At 42.5% G+C, this 15,352-nt stretch overlaps 1 protein-coding gene across 5 annotated transcripts in view; it reads left to right on the forward strand.

The window, feature by feature from the left end:
* CUNH10orf90 (chromosome unknown C10orf90 homolog) overlaps window positions 1–15,352 on the forward strand; it is a 253,893-nt gene that overhangs the window by 159,104 nt on the left and 79,437 nt on the right. For 3 of the 5 annotated variants that reach the window (XM_019556072.1, XM_019556075.1, XM_019556073.1), the window contains exon 3: window positions 13,316–13,453. The exons of the other annotated variants lie outside the window; for them this stretch is intronic. In XM_019556072.1, the coding sequence (XP_019411617.1) occupies window positions 13,321–13,453 (133 nt within the window). In that variant the 5' untranslated portion in view covers window positions 13,316–13,320. The remainder of the gene's footprint in view (window positions 1–13,315; window positions 13,454–15,352) is intronic. 5 annotated transcript variants of the gene reach the window in all.

Here is a 15,352-nt window from a genome sequence, read left to right on the forward strand (position 1 = left end):
CCCCTCCCCCAGCCCTCCCACCCTCGCCCCTAGTACCACCAACTCAGAGTGGCTGCAGCTTCCTGGGGACTGCCTGAATCATCAAAGCTCTCCAGATATTTGCTGAAGATTCAGAGAGCCTTGAATCTATTCAGACCTTGGAATTGGTCCCCTGATTCGATTCAGATTTGGAGGGCCGAATCTCCTCTGAATCAAATCACCACCTGAAGCTTTGCACAGCCCTAATATTTTCCATCGGGGCATTTGATGCACTGGATGAGATAAGTTGCATTTCTGAAGGTGCAGGTGTAAGATCCAAGAATGCTGACCGTTTTGTTTGTTTACCTGGAACTCTGATTATTTTTAGCATTGAACCCCAATAGTATTTAATACATATTAGTTATAGTTGTCAAACTTCAGTACTTACTTCCTTTTTTTGCTTTTTAAAAAGACCAAATTCCAAATTATGGAAATCTTTGTAAATTCTATTGAAACCCTATTTATCTAAAAATAGTATGCATTACAGTGTTTCCAGCCTAAGCATTGTAGGATTATTCTATTACATGGGAAAATACAAGTTGAAGGATAAGCTAGCAAGAAAACTGTGCACAAACAGAAAGAAATATAAAACCCCACCAGACAATAATGTACCATAAACATTAGATTGTTTTTTTTTTAAATCCATCATGTTGAAAAATAATTAACAAGAGGTAATCATCCTTTAGTACACAGGGAAGTTTTCTCTACTAGCATAATTCTGCTTGTTTCAATACACACATGCTTCTAAAGAATGTAGCTCATTGTGTTTAACCCAATAGTCACTTTTAAATCATCCAGTTATGGAAATGCTTTTGCATGCAAGTAACTTTATACATAAGAGTTGCTCCACAGCACCTACTGTTGTGAGTAAAATTATGTACTTTCCTAAATATTTGTAAATCTGTAAGTTTGAATGTTCACAAGAGGTTCTTACATAGAGTTGGAGAGTCCCTAAAGAATAGAAAAAGGAAAATTCCATTTTCTTATCCATTCTTAGCAGCTTTTTGTTGTTGAATGCAACATTTTGGGGCCTGCATTTTAGGTTTGCATGAGAAATGGAATATACACTCATAAGGTAGTGGTTTGTTGCTAGGCAACAGGTTTCTCGCTTCTTGGAAAAAGCTACAGAGCCATTGCCTAGTATGAACTGTCCAGCTTAGATAGAGAGATCAGGTAGAATTGCTAACAATATAGAACTGTTACTCATTTTAATTTAAGTAATGAATCCAAAGCCAAATGTGATTCTTCAATAATTCCAAATGACATTTCTTGCTATTTTTCAGCTACCAATTAATTTTTTTAAATTAAATTTCATTGGTGTCATTTGACTACCAATAGAATGAAAAATTAAGAATCTGGGGCCTTAGCATTTAAGCCATGATATCAACATTTTCTACAGCCTCCACTTTAAATTTAAGCTTCAGTGAGAAAAAAAAAAAGCAATTACCAGTTATCTTTTGTTGAAACTGGAGATAAACACAAAATCCGCTTATGTTCTGGGGGTTTTATATGATTGTGTTTTGTTTTAATCTCAGAAATCATCTGTGTGTCCAAACCTGTTGCAGTGGACCTAGAAAAAGAGTTGGTTTCTAAGACCAAACAAATCATAAGGGCATGCATATTAAAACAAAATAAATCATAAATGTGGGGGGTCTATTTGTTTATTTTTAAACTTTTTATTTGAACATTATTTTCCCTTCAAAAAGCAAATGTATCTTGCATATTTTTATCTAGGAGTTGGGGTGGTTTTGCTGTGCCAAGGCATGATTAACATGGGCATGGGGAAAATGGTGGGAGAGGGACTGCAGTTAGTGGGAACTATGGGCTTCTCATTAATTTGGAAAAAATCCAACGACTCATCTAGTGGTCCAAATATGGTACACTTGGCTTTTAGACACCTATTAAAAAAATCATTATTTTTGAGGAAAATAGGGAACTTTCCCGTATTTTCTAATGCATCTCAGAATATCAAACAGTTTTTGTTACTTCATATATATACTGGCTATATATATATTCATATATATACTGAATATATAGATCTTCAAAACCAGCTGCTTCGGATGTCAGCAATCTGATCCAGAGCTTGGACCAGGTTCCCGCTTCGATCTGCCCAAAGTAGCTCTGAAGCTTCAGAGCCGCCTCAGAGGTCCGGCCATAGGGTATGATGGGGGATCAATGAAATATCATAACTTTGCTGTTTTCTGTCTGATTTTGGTGAAACTTGCAGGGGTGGTAGCTTCTGAGAGCAAGAAGACTACCAAGTTTCAAGAAGATGGGTGCAGGGGTTTGGGGGGAACTGCACCCCAAATTCTTGAAAGCAAAACTCATGTCATGTGTTTGTGTTACACCACAGGGGGGTGAAAACTGCAGGGATGGTGGCCCCTGCTGAGGCCACGAAGCCTGCCAGCTGTTAAGGAGATAGGTGCAGAGGGAGTCTGGCTTCTGGGGCCCTCTACCTCTGACTGCTAACAGGCAAAACTCGTGATGTGGGTGGGTGCTTGGGCGACTGTGTCTGTCTTGGGGCTCTGAAAAGTGATTTCAAGTGATTCAGACAAGCACCTAACCTCATCACCAGAACTGAAGCCAACTTCCTACAGCTCAAAACACAAAACCTGCCAACTATCTCCTGTACTCCCACAAACTGCACACCAGAATCTATCAAAGACAACAAAACCCAACTACCTGTGGAGGCACATTTCTCACCAAAAAAACCACTCTGCCTCCAGTCTCTCAGACCTGATTCTGGGAGGGAACAAATTACAATGCTAACCACTTTTCAGAGTTGGGCCTATGAACTTCACTTCTTCAGCCTCCTAGCTGGTAGGTACAGAAACTCATGGACTCAATATACACAGTGAAATTCTGGCACCCTGTGACCTGCTGGACATCTGACACCCCAGGCACCTCTGCACTTGTACCTGCGCTACTACATCCTCGTTTACCCCCTACCCCCACCGCAGCCTGTCCCTCACCCCATGATGCCTCCATTTCCATTTTCACTGACTTGCTTTCTTGCCTGCATTGTGGGCCAGGCCAGCCTCTGACTGCCTTACTATTCCTTCCATCCATGACCAACTGCAGGTATTTCTGCAGCCTGACAAAGGGGTTTTCCACACAAAAGCTGGCAACCCGGGCAGCTAAGCTGAGCTCACCGGGAGCCTGGCAACTATATTCCAACCGGCAAACGTCAGGCCTGTCAAAGACGTGACAGGTTTGGGCATTCTCCAGCAAGGACTTTGTGCGTGTGTGTGTTAGCTGCAGGTTATGGTGCCTCCTACCTGCCTTTCACCAGGGGATCATTGGTCCTGGCATTTATGGGGCTTCCGCACTGCCAGAAGTCCCACCAGGCCCCCCTACCCTGGCAGGGTGCAGTTTTAGTGGTCATGTCCAGTACCTGGGAACTCCTCTTTCCCCATAGCCCTAATCCCATACCTCCAAGTTCACCCTGGCAAGGGAATGAGCTCAGCAGGGACATGTTCTTCCCCTGCTGGCTGGTGATGCAGTTACTGCCCCCTCCAGCTGACAGCGGGGCATTACTCGGCTTTTAAAAAACTCAGAAAAGGAAATTGGTGCAGACGGAGTGAGGAGGGTGGCACTCAGTTCATCTGCAGGTGGAGCTTGGGGATCCCCAGCAGTGGGAGGTTCACCTTGAGGAACACCAGCTGCTCCACCAGAGCAGGATCCAGGCAGGTGCAGTGCGGTGTAACAGCATCCCCAGCAATGCTGAACACCCTCTAGCTTGGAACACTGGTTGGTGGACAGGACAGATGTTGCCAGGCAACTGTGGCCAGATCCTGCTACATCTGGCTGCGGCTTGCCCAGTTGGCCAGGGGGTTGCAGTCCAGTGGCTCCACATCCTCAGTTAGCTAGATAGCCACAAAAGCCTCAGAGCTACCTGTCTGATGTTGGGGTCTGGGGAGTTTGGACCCCAGCATTGAAGCCATGCCCATGGCCCACATTGGCAGTGGTTGGCATGGAGGAAACTGGCTGGTGCTGGGAGTGCTGGCATGGGAAAGTGGATCCCCCTCTTCCACATCCTCTCACCTTTGCACTTCAGCCTCCCTGACTTTGTTGACCAGCACCTGCATCCAGTGATTGAGGGGTTTTGGTGCTGCCAGTGCACATGTTTCCCTTCACCCTCAGGTCACACATGCCCGCCATCATGTGGACTGTACTGGACCACAAGGGTTCCAGCCATCTCCTGATGTCCTCCTTCAGTCGCCTCACCAGTTCCTGCACATCTGATGACAGCGGCCTGCCCCAACAAGGAACATTGATCCCCTGAACTTCTCCATTTGGTTCTCCAGTTCCCTCGCTAGGGGGATCACCTGGCTGAGGAGGATATCACTAGTGCTAAGGGTCTCGGTGGCCTCGAGGAAGGGCTTGAGGACCACCAACATGGGGCTCTTTAGCCTGGAAAAGTGCAGGCTCAGGAGTGATCTGATGGCCACCTATAAGTTTATCAGGGGTGACCACCAGTGTCTGGAACAGCCTGCCATCGGAGGTGGTTCAAGCACCTACATTGAACACCTTCAAGAGTAAATTGGATGCTTATCTTGCTGGGATCCTAAGGCCCCAGCTGACTTCCTGCCCTTTGGGCGGGGGGCTGGACTTGATGATCTTCCGAGGTCCCTTCCAGCCCTAATGTCTATGAAATCTATGAAACATCTGGGTCATGGTACCCCACTCAGCTCTGTTCAGGCCTCCACAGCTTGTCTGAAGCATCTAAAGCTTTTCCAAAGTACGCTGGAAGCTCTGAACTGCTTCAGACACCCTGAATGAGCCAGTGCTTCACACCAGGCATGCTGCTTCGGACGCCGAAGCATCCAAAGCGGCCCCAGATCCAAAGCGCAATCCGAAGCCTCGCACAGCCCTACTGGCTATCCATCATTACAGCGTCAGACTGCAGAAAATCTGTTCCATATGAAGTATGACATACATTTTTTTTCAACAGTATGCCATAAAGGACATGATGTAGGGGGTCAAGATTGTATATACTATGGCATGAGTGGCATGCACAAACTTCAGTGGAGTCACACCACTTATGCTGGGATAGGCTTGGCTTCCAGTGAGTTCTGGGAACCTCTTCTCCCATTGGGAGACGCATCAGAACAAATTTGGAGCTGATGAGTCCCTACATGGAGCCTTTTCAGACAAATAGCTGCCATATTTTGCAATTATACTGTTTCCAGCATATCCTTAGTCCACCCAAGTATATCTAAAGGAAGAATTCATTTAAAAAGTATAACAAAACCAACAGAGCATTAAGTCCAGCTTGTCCACATCTTTTTGGGGTGGGGGGTATGCAAAACTGGACACAGCACTCCAGATGTGGCCTCACCAGTGCAGAATCCAGAAAAAGAATCACTTCCCTTGAGTTGCTGGTTAACCAGTCTGCCCCAAGCCTGTACTGGTGCATGGGATTCTTTTGTCCTAAGCTCAGGACTTTGCACTTGTGCTTACTGAATATCATGAGGTTTATTTTGGTCCAATCCTCCAATTTCTCTAAGTCTCTCTGAATCCTAGACCTACCCCTCAGCATGTCCACCACTCCCCCCAGCTTGGTGTCAGCCACAAACTTGCTCGGGGTGTACTCCATCCCATCTTCCAGGTCATTGATGAAGATAATGAACAAAACCAACCCCAGAACTGACCTCTGGGGCATTCCACTTGATCCCAGCTGCCCCCAAAACATTGAGCAATTGATTTCTACCCTCTGAGCCCGACAATGCCTAACAGCATTGCATCCTGTCTCCATTTTTCACAAACAGTTTTACGAAAACACACACACACAGGCTTATCTTAAAAACTTTTGCTTCCAGAGGTAATGGATAGAATTCTTTCTTGCATGTAAATGCATGTATTATGATGCTAAAATAAAGACACCTTCTGTTCTCAATATTCCTTTAGATTTGGTTTATTTGATTATTCATGACACCTATCATTGCTTAGCAACTTGCAGCTATCCTTGTACTTGTATAGGTAGGTGCAATTTTGGAATCATGCCCTTAAATGGAGTAGTGAAAAGGAGTCTTAGTGAAAAGCTAGAGAATCTGGGTATAAATGTCTGGTGAGTCTCGCTTCTTTTTATGTAAAACTGTTAATAATAAGAAGAATTGTTCAGAAGATAGATGAACATGACTTGCTTAGGGAATCAGTCTGGTTTTGTCAAAGGGAAATCATACTTCACCAACCCACTAGAGTTCTTCAAAGGTGTCAATTAGCAGGGAGATTGGGTGATCCAGTTAACATAGTACAGCTGGACTTCCAAAAAGCCTTTGACAAAGTCCCTCATCAGAGGCTCTTAATGAAGTTAGGTTTACAGGGAATGTCCATTTGTGGATTAGAGATAGACTTAAAGATAAAAAACAAAGAGTGCATATGAATGGTCAGTTTTCAAGATGGATGAAAGTAAACAGTGTGATGCCCCAGGATCTATATTAAAATTAGTGCTGTTTAACATACTCATAAAAGATCTGGGAACAGGGCTGAACAATGAGGTGGCCCGATTTTTGGATGATGCAAAATTATTTAATGTGGTGCAAAGAACTCTTATTTAAGAGTGACTGCAAAGAACTATAGAAGGATCTAGCACTATTGAGCAAATGGACAAATAAATGACAGGTAAAATGCAATATAGGTAGGTGTGAAGTGATACACACGGGCAAAAATAACCCAAACTATACCTACAGTGTGATAGGTTCTATATTAGCTATTACCATACAGGAAAGAGAGCTGGGAGTTGTTGTGGACAATTTGCCAAAAACCTCAACTCAGTTTTCAGCAGCTGTCAAAAAGGCAAATAAAAAAATAGGAATTATTATGAAAAGAACTGTAAACAAAACACAAAATGTCATTATGCCCTTTTTAAATCCATGGTGCATCCGCACCTTGAACACTGTGCCTTGTTCTGGTCCTCATCCTTTGGAAAGGATATAGAAGCACTACAGAAGGTACGGAGAAGGGCAACCAGGATGTTTTGTAGCATGGAGCAGTATCCATATGAGGAGAGAATAAAGAGGCTAGGTTTAGTCAATTTAGAAAAGAGATGTTGAGGTGGGACGTGATAAGGGTTTACAAAATACTAACTGGGAAAGAGACAGTAAACAGGTATTTATTTACTATCTCTCACAATACAACTGGGGGTTATAAAATGAAACTAGTAGGTAGTAAGTTCAAAATTAACAAAAGGAAGTTATTTTTCAAGTGTGGAACTCATTGCCACAAGATTGGACACTGACAGTTTAGCCAGACTCAGAAAGAAATTAGAAAAATTCTTGGGGGAAAGGTGTATCAGTAGCTATTCAGCATGGAATTTATCAACACTTCCCAGCATGAACTATCAAAACATGAATCAAAACTTCCTAGACCCTAAATGCTGGGAGCTGTAAGTGAGAGAGAAACAGTGGAAAAAGCCCTGGTCATACCCTGTTGCCTCTTCCTTTCAACATCCAGTCTCTGCCACTGTGGCATACGATAGCAGGCAAGATGGACTTACAGTCCAACACAATAAATGGCTGTTATGTTCATTTGTAAGACCTGGTAACTGTCTGCCCATTGTGAGTGTGCATCAGGAAATCACTGCACCTTTAACCCAACTTACTTTTCAATAAGTTATAGTGGGCTCTTGAAAAAATTGGGCCTGGAGCAGTATTCTGGATGCACTAAAATTCAGGGATGTTCTGATTTAAGATTTTCGTCCATCATGAAAATAAATCAGAATATGCAAAATGTAGGTTTTTATCTGGATTTAGATATACCTTTTGGTACCACATTCCCCACTTCTTTCTTAAATTGTTGAGTATTTTCAATGTTCTGGTTTGGAAATTTAGTTCTGGCTTATCCCAGCCAGAAGTCAGTTTTGTGTGTTTCTCACAATCAGGGATGCATCCCCAGAGCAATTCTTTCCTTGTGTTTCCGCTGCCTTGTCTCTACTTCGCAGTGTCAGCAAAAATGTCTTTTAAAGTCTTTGTCAGTGCTTTATATACATTTGGTTATCATTGATTTGCCTTTCCCCTCATGTTCTAAAACAGAAACTCCAGGACAAAGTAACTGTTGTCAATTACCCTGAGGGTTTTGCTACCAGAAACATTGATTTGATTTGCAGTAAGGTTGACAGAAAAGTAGATAGAAATTAACATCTGAGGTAGGACAGAGTAGGGCTTGTTTTTAAAATCTCAAATAATATTTTGGTGTCAACAACTTTCCAACTGAAAAAGGGGAGACAAAAATAAGATGAGTGCTAAAAAGAAGCACTGTAATGATGGATACCTCTCCTGTATACTTTTGTAATTTACATAATTGTTGGCACTGAACTGGTGACCCATATACCTTGTTCTGTGTAGACCCAAACCCTCAGACTGACTACAACCTCTTTATTTGATAATAGGCAAATTTTATCCAGACACAGTGATATTTAATAAGAATAATGCAAACAGCTCTATATCTACCAGTCCGAGGGTTCACATAGTCCAGATATGTCTGGCCAGTATGCAAGTTTCATTCTGTTGTTCTCTCTTGAATGTCAGATGTCAGCAGCCAGATGGTCAGAGGCCAAGGTCCACCCCCCACCAGTGGGGTGGATGAGATGGGCTGGTGGTATGCCCTCTGTCCATGGTGTCCTCAGGTTCCCCCCTCAGGGACCCTTTGCTGCTCTGAAATCCCTCCTTTTATGTCCTTTCTCCCCTCTGAATCTTCATCTCTGGACACTGTTGATTGGTCTCCCTGTGGTCATCATACTGTCCTTGTTTTGTCCTGTTAGCATATTCCTTTTTTCTTTCCCCAAACTCATCACATGTTTATGTCTCAATTTGGTTATTTACTGGGCCTCTTAATTTGCCCTGTCCACCAAAGCTGTAAATCTCAAGGGCTCTGCAGTTTGGCATTATGACCTGGCCAATGAAGCAGAGTCCACAGGATATGCAACAGTATGGTACATGTCTGCTTGATTCTTGCCTGTGTCAAACACAGTGGGCCTTGAAGAAACTGTAAAAACAGGCTTTTAGAAATCAATTAAACCTTGCCATTGCCCTTTGCCCTGAACAGTTCTTTGAATGCATGTCTATTCTACCTACAAGCCAATTCCCCAAAACAAACCTCTAAATGCCATTTTCTAGCCAGCAGTAATTACATTTATATTGAAATACACTCAAAAAGATTACTTCCTATGGGCTCAGTTCTTACAAGCATCTGAGCAATGCCTAAAAACCTTAAATAGTGGAGGGCTGCTTCCCTATCTTCCCCAAACCATGTCACGTGCCCCCTACTGCAATCCTGGTATACAGGTCATAGCACAGGAATCACACCTGCCAGGTTACCTTGAGGGGAAGCTGCTCCCCACGTAGTATGAATTCTTTGTGGGCTGTTTGTGGATGGAATATCATCACTCTGCACCACCTCTCTGGCAAAATGTGGGCCAATCATACCAAAGTTCCATTATCTTGATGAAAAATATTCACATGCTATTGTATTACTTAGGTTATAATACAAAGAAAACAGTTAGCCAGCTCAATGCTTATCTGAAACCCTGTGATTTACTAAGTAGTTGAGAAAGTGAGATTTCTGAACCTTGCTGAGCCAAGAAGTTAATGATCTTAGGGCAGGACTTTCCAATGGGGGGGCCCACAGGTGGCCCAGGGGCAGTTAAATTGCAGTCATAGATTTCATAGATATTACGTCTGGAAGGGACTGTGCAAGTTCATTGGTTCCAGCCCCCTGTCCAAGTGGCAGGAAGTCAGCTAGGGTCAAAGGATCACAGCAAGATAAATATTCAAATGTTTCTTAAAAGAGTTGACTGTAGGTGCTTGCACCATCTCTGGTGGGAATCTATTCCAGGCCTTGGGGGCTCAGACAGTAAAGAAGTTTTTCCTTATGTCCAGCCTAAAATGTTCTTTCAGAAGTTTGTGACCATTAGAACTTGTCATCCCTTGGGGCACTCTGGTGAGCAGCCATTCCCCCAGATCTGTTGCACACCCCGATGTACTTATAGGTTGCCACTAAGTCACTGCTGAGCCTTCACTTCTCCAGGATGAAGAATTCCATAACTCGCAGCCTCTCTTCATAAGGCCCGTTTTCTTGCCCTCTGATCATGTGCATGGCTCTCCTCTGGACTCTTTCAAGCTTCTCCACATGTTTTTTGGATTGTGGAGCACAGAAGTGGATGCAGTACTCCAGCTGTGGCCTCACCAAGGCTGAATACAATGGGAGGATGACATCCTGGGACTTGTTTGAGAAGCATCAGTGAATGCAAGCCAGAGTTTTGCTCGCTTTGCTAGCTGTGGCATCACTTTGGTGGCTCATGTTCAGCTTGTGGTCAGTCGTGACCCCCAAGTCTCTTTCAGTTATGGTGCCTAGTGAGTGTAGGGATGTGGGTTTTTTTCCCCACAAGTTGTAGCACCTCGCATTTCTCTGCATTTATCAGTCCCTGCGCTGCCACCATTTTTCCCATTGTTCTGGCTGCAGCAGTACCCTGCGGGGCTCCAGGTTTCCTCTGCCCCAGGGGTTGGGGCAGTGAATCCTGTTGTGCTGATGGAGCTTGCTGCCCAGGGTGCCTGAGGAGCATGATACAGCAGGGGAGCTCGTAGCTGGAGTCAGGGCACTGAGGAGCATGGTGCAGCAGGGAGATGTGGGAGGCAGCAATGGGCAGAGATGCCTCGGTGTGTGGTACAGTGGGGGAGCATGAGGAGCAGCAGTATGGGTGCACAGTGCAACAGGGGGAGCACACAGTGCAATGGTGGAGGGGCACCTGAGCATGAAGTTCAGCATACAGGTGCATGCAATCTCCAGGGCCCCTGCTAGCATGATCCAAGAGACCCCAGCCATTTAGAAGTTAGACAGCCCTGATCATAGAGCATAGTAAAGATGATGTTCTCATTCAGAGAGGTCAAGATTAGCCCAGCCATTCCTCTAGCCTCTCTAGTTCTTGCTGAAGGCTAAGTACAATTTACTTGGTGGGAAGGGATATAGTAATAATAATAGAGATAATGATAAATGCTCTAAAATGGTGGAAAAGTGAAGGTGCAGTGATAAAGGACCTCCCCCTCTTTTTTTTCCTTCATTCTGATCTTTTACAGCTGCAGTCAAAAAATGGGCATATGGGATGTAACAGCCTTGTATTCTGACTCCAGGATTCATGCAGTGAAGAAAAATAAATAACAGAGAATGAACAGGTTTTAACTCCACTAAGGCTAACTCCATGGCATGCCTTTCAAGAGTCGTGTCTTTTATACACAAACGATCCTGTCCCTTACTCCCCTCTGACTTTCATGATTGTGAATTAAGAACTGCAGAAAAGCTGCAATCAAGGAGCTCCTCTGGCCAATATAACTTAAGCTATGGATATCCATTTTATACCATTTAAAATCATCCTGTATTATCCTCATTGCATCTTTCATCTGAATCTTTTATCCATCTAGTTGAGCCTCAGCAGGCTAGCAGAACTTAGTCAGTGCTTCAAGGAGCTGAGAGGACCTGTTAGCATAAGTCAGGCCTGCACAGAGAAACATATGCTTAAGTTCTTCCCTACGTGAATAGAAATTAATGGGGAAAAAGGCTGCCATATTATAACTGTTCAGGATGGTTGATAAGCTGTGGGTAATTGCATAGAGAGGGCACTTTATTTTATTAAGCAGGGATAAAGAATAATAGCAATGCATAATAAAACAGATTTTTTTCCCTTTTATGCAAGGGTTTCAAGCTATGGGTCTGATGCCAGTAGCACTCCTGCAGACCCTGATGAGAGCCTTGCTTCTAATGGCACATATAATGAGAGATTTATAATTTCTGGCTTTTTGATAGCAGACCAGAACTCATTCGGCCATTTCATGGAGGATCCTGTAATCATCTCTGCAGGCAGCTAGTTACTGCTCCAAGATGTGCAAGCACTGAAAGATAATTCAGTTAACAAATCTCATGATGCTACTTATAATAGAGGGATATCCATCCTGACAACTTAAGAAAATATTGGTCCTATTTTGTTTACATGAGGATTCTTGTATAGACAAAAATAATTTCAGGTTGCTAGGTTTACTCAGATTGAAAATCTTCCCCAGTGAAACTGCCTCAAAACATGGGGCATTCTTGTACAACCAAGCTCACACGCTTTCTTAATTTTTCTCTGAAAAGGGTACTGAATGAAAGGCATGGCTACTGCTGTTTTCTCAGTGCAGCCCTGTTGTGCTCTGACCCATGCTAAAAGGCTTATGCTTATGGTGCTACTGAGCAGTGCTGGTGCTTTCTTCCTCTCAGGTCGCCTCTTAATAGATAAGCATATAAATGTTATCAATCATGTTAGCATAATGTGAAAGAAAAGCCCTCCTAATGCTTCTTAATGTATGCCACAACTTCAAAAAAACAGGTGTGACTTTTACAATAGAGTTAGTTTGTAAATGGGGAATCCTAATGGATGCAAGGCACAGGTAGCATTTACCAGGACATAGCTGGTTGAGGTCAGCCACCAATAGGGACAGAGTTGATTTCAACCAGCTTTATCCTGGTAAATACTACCTGTGCCTTCCCTACTAGGATTCTTCATTTACATTACATAGGTATCTCCACACCTATTTTTTGCAGTTAAGAAGTAGCTTCAGAGAAAGGCTATGAAGTCTGTGAAGTCTTTCCAGATAACAATATATGCTATGCACTGATCCATCATCAGAATCAGCAAATACAACATTCTGCAATTTATTTTATGATATCAGTAACATCAGTGTATCAAGAATTTATGTGCAGAGGCTAGACTTTTCAAAAACACATGGTATTTGTCCCTGAAGCCTTCCACCCAACATTTTACATGTTTTACAGGTAACCTGCATACAAAAAAACACTTTAGGCACGTTTCTTTTACTTGTTTAAAAAGTAGCTGAAGAAACCTTACATGAGTTTCAATGAATTTAAATGAATTTGGTTTTGGTGTTTACTGTAGATATATCAGAAGTATCAAGCCTGGTTTTCCCTGGTTTTGCTGGATGACCTGCTGCATATTTGAGAAGTGAATTCTGAGCTTTCTTAGCATTTTTTACATATTTTTTTCCAAGTGATTTGCAAATATCGGAGTTTAGTTATTTAAATGGGTGGAATTTGTTAAAAGGCATAAATAAAGCTTGCTAAAAGTTCTTGAACGATGACCTTTATCTGCATATGGCTTATATAGAGATAAAATGCCTAACACAAAGTTTTTATAAGTATCTTCAGACATAACCATTTACCATAGCAATTGCTATGGCTTACCAAAAAAGTTCTGAAGTTGGAATCTTAGTGCAGATGCCATGGTAACAATGTATAAACATTCCATTTCAAGATAAAATGTTGAGAGCCTCCTTCACTACAGATGTGGGAAGTGGGGAGCCTGCCATTTCACATTCAAGTGAAGTCTCAGAAGCATCATCTGAGAATATCTCTAAGTCTACAGTAAACATGGTCACTGAAATCGGTGAAGGTGATGACTCTTTATAATATTATATATATTCTATGAGAAGTATTCTAGATATTTTAGAAAGCAGGCAAAGAAAGGCTTATGATTAAATAGACAGCTTGAATGTACAGGATTAGGGATAAAGTCAACTGAAAGATGGTTGAGTGGTGAATTTCTGAAGTTGTCTTGTTCTTTCTAGTATTTGTATGTGCCAGCAATTCTCTACCAAACCCTTTTTTAAAGCAAAGACTAAAGAGACATCAAAAGAAGTTTGTTTTGAGGAATAATTTAAAGGAAGGTAACAAAAACACAAGTAATGGATTAAATTAGGGAATAAAAGGTAGTGTGGAGGAGAGTTTGAGCAGAGAGAAAGGTTCAGTGTAGAGAAATAGATTTTTAAAAAGTTAGCATTAGAATTTCCCGAGAAAAATACGGGATGTTAACTGCTACTTTGTGTCCTCACAGAATTACTTCCAGCACTACACAGATGCTCCCTCAAACTTTTAACTGCACTTGATCTCATTAAGGTGTTATCACCATGCTGTCCACCAGCACTACCAATGTAGTCCCAATGCAGTGTCAGTTAAGACAAAAATCCAGTGGGCCTGACTTGTTGAGTTTGTTTGTTAAGCTTTATGCAGACCCCTTGCTTGTACAAATTATACTGAGCACATCACTCCATCTCTTTCTCTCTCTCTCTCTCTCAGCAGCACCCCGTCTTTGCAAATTGATTTGAGCCCATCATCTTCTGAGCCATCAAATGAGTGTCCTGCCAGTTAGCCCAAGGCAGACATCCAGGCACTTGTGACTCAGTTTCAGCTGCACTCTGTAATTATGAAAACTTTGGTCTATGACCACTTTGTCCAAAAACCTTGCCAAGGAGCATTTCATTTGGTCCAACAAACAACGATGGGTAAAAATAAATGGGCTGGAGATGTAGTATAGCAAAGATAAGGCTGCCAACAGCTTTGAAGTCTTTTTAACTAGACTGCTTTCTGCACACACCCATGTAAAGAGCTGAGGTTATGACTGGACAAATGTAGTGGCTGTGAAGGTAAGCTGCAGTGAAAAAGGGAAGGCGTACGGGAGTAAAAGAAAACTCAGAGCTTCACCTTAGGTAGAAATAAGCCTTTTCTTCTCCTCACAGAGATGGGAATGCTTGAAATGCCATGTCTACCATGGTTGCACATCAGGGAAATATTGAACTTTATATTTTGTTTCACAAAAACTATTATGGCACAACACATTTTGTCAGCAACAAGAACCCATACGAATGTTCTGTGTCTGACATTTCCTTCTAATCTAAACTCTTGTTTCATGCAGTGTCTTCATTTTAAATGAGGAGCTTGAAGCTGTTTTCAGAAGCTCAATATTTCTGTTTTTTTTACGGTTCACATGAATTAGCAAATGTGAGGCTTCCAAGAATACATTTGAATAATATCAGGGAAGTTGGTAGATGTTTTGTCACCGCATTCGTAATCTATTACAGCTGTATAAAATGGTTTGCCAACAAGTATGAGTGTCTTCCAACACTGGGATTCCCACGGTAGCTTGAAAATGCCACTACCCAGGGCACTATGCAAAAAAATATGTAAAAAGCCCAGCCTAAATGACTGAGCAGAAGATAGAAACATTTGCTATCATGATGTTCTCTTACCTCTTTATAATGCTGGGCTCCATGGCACCAGGATCTGTTTGGAGTGGGTAGGTTTTGTTTGTAGATTGTAGCTGAGAGCTTAGCTTGACAGCAGCAACTTGCATCTGATACACACTTTGACAGTTTATCCTTTGACCTTCCCACCCCAACATCATTTCTTCTCTTTCCTGGACTTAAAATGCAAGTCCTTAGCATGAAGTATAAGAAAAGGCTGCCAGGTAGAAAATGCCTGCTCAGTTTTCCATTTCATAGATTTCATAGACATT

The sequence above is a fragment of the Crocodylus porosus genome, unplaced genomic scaffold (assembly GCF_001723895.1).
Source record: "Crocodylus porosus isolate Cpor-Errol unplaced genomic scaffold, CroPor_comp1, whole genome shotgun sequence".
Classification (NCBI taxonomy): Eukaryota; Metazoa; Chordata; order Crocodylia; family Crocodylidae; genus Crocodylus; species Crocodylus porosus.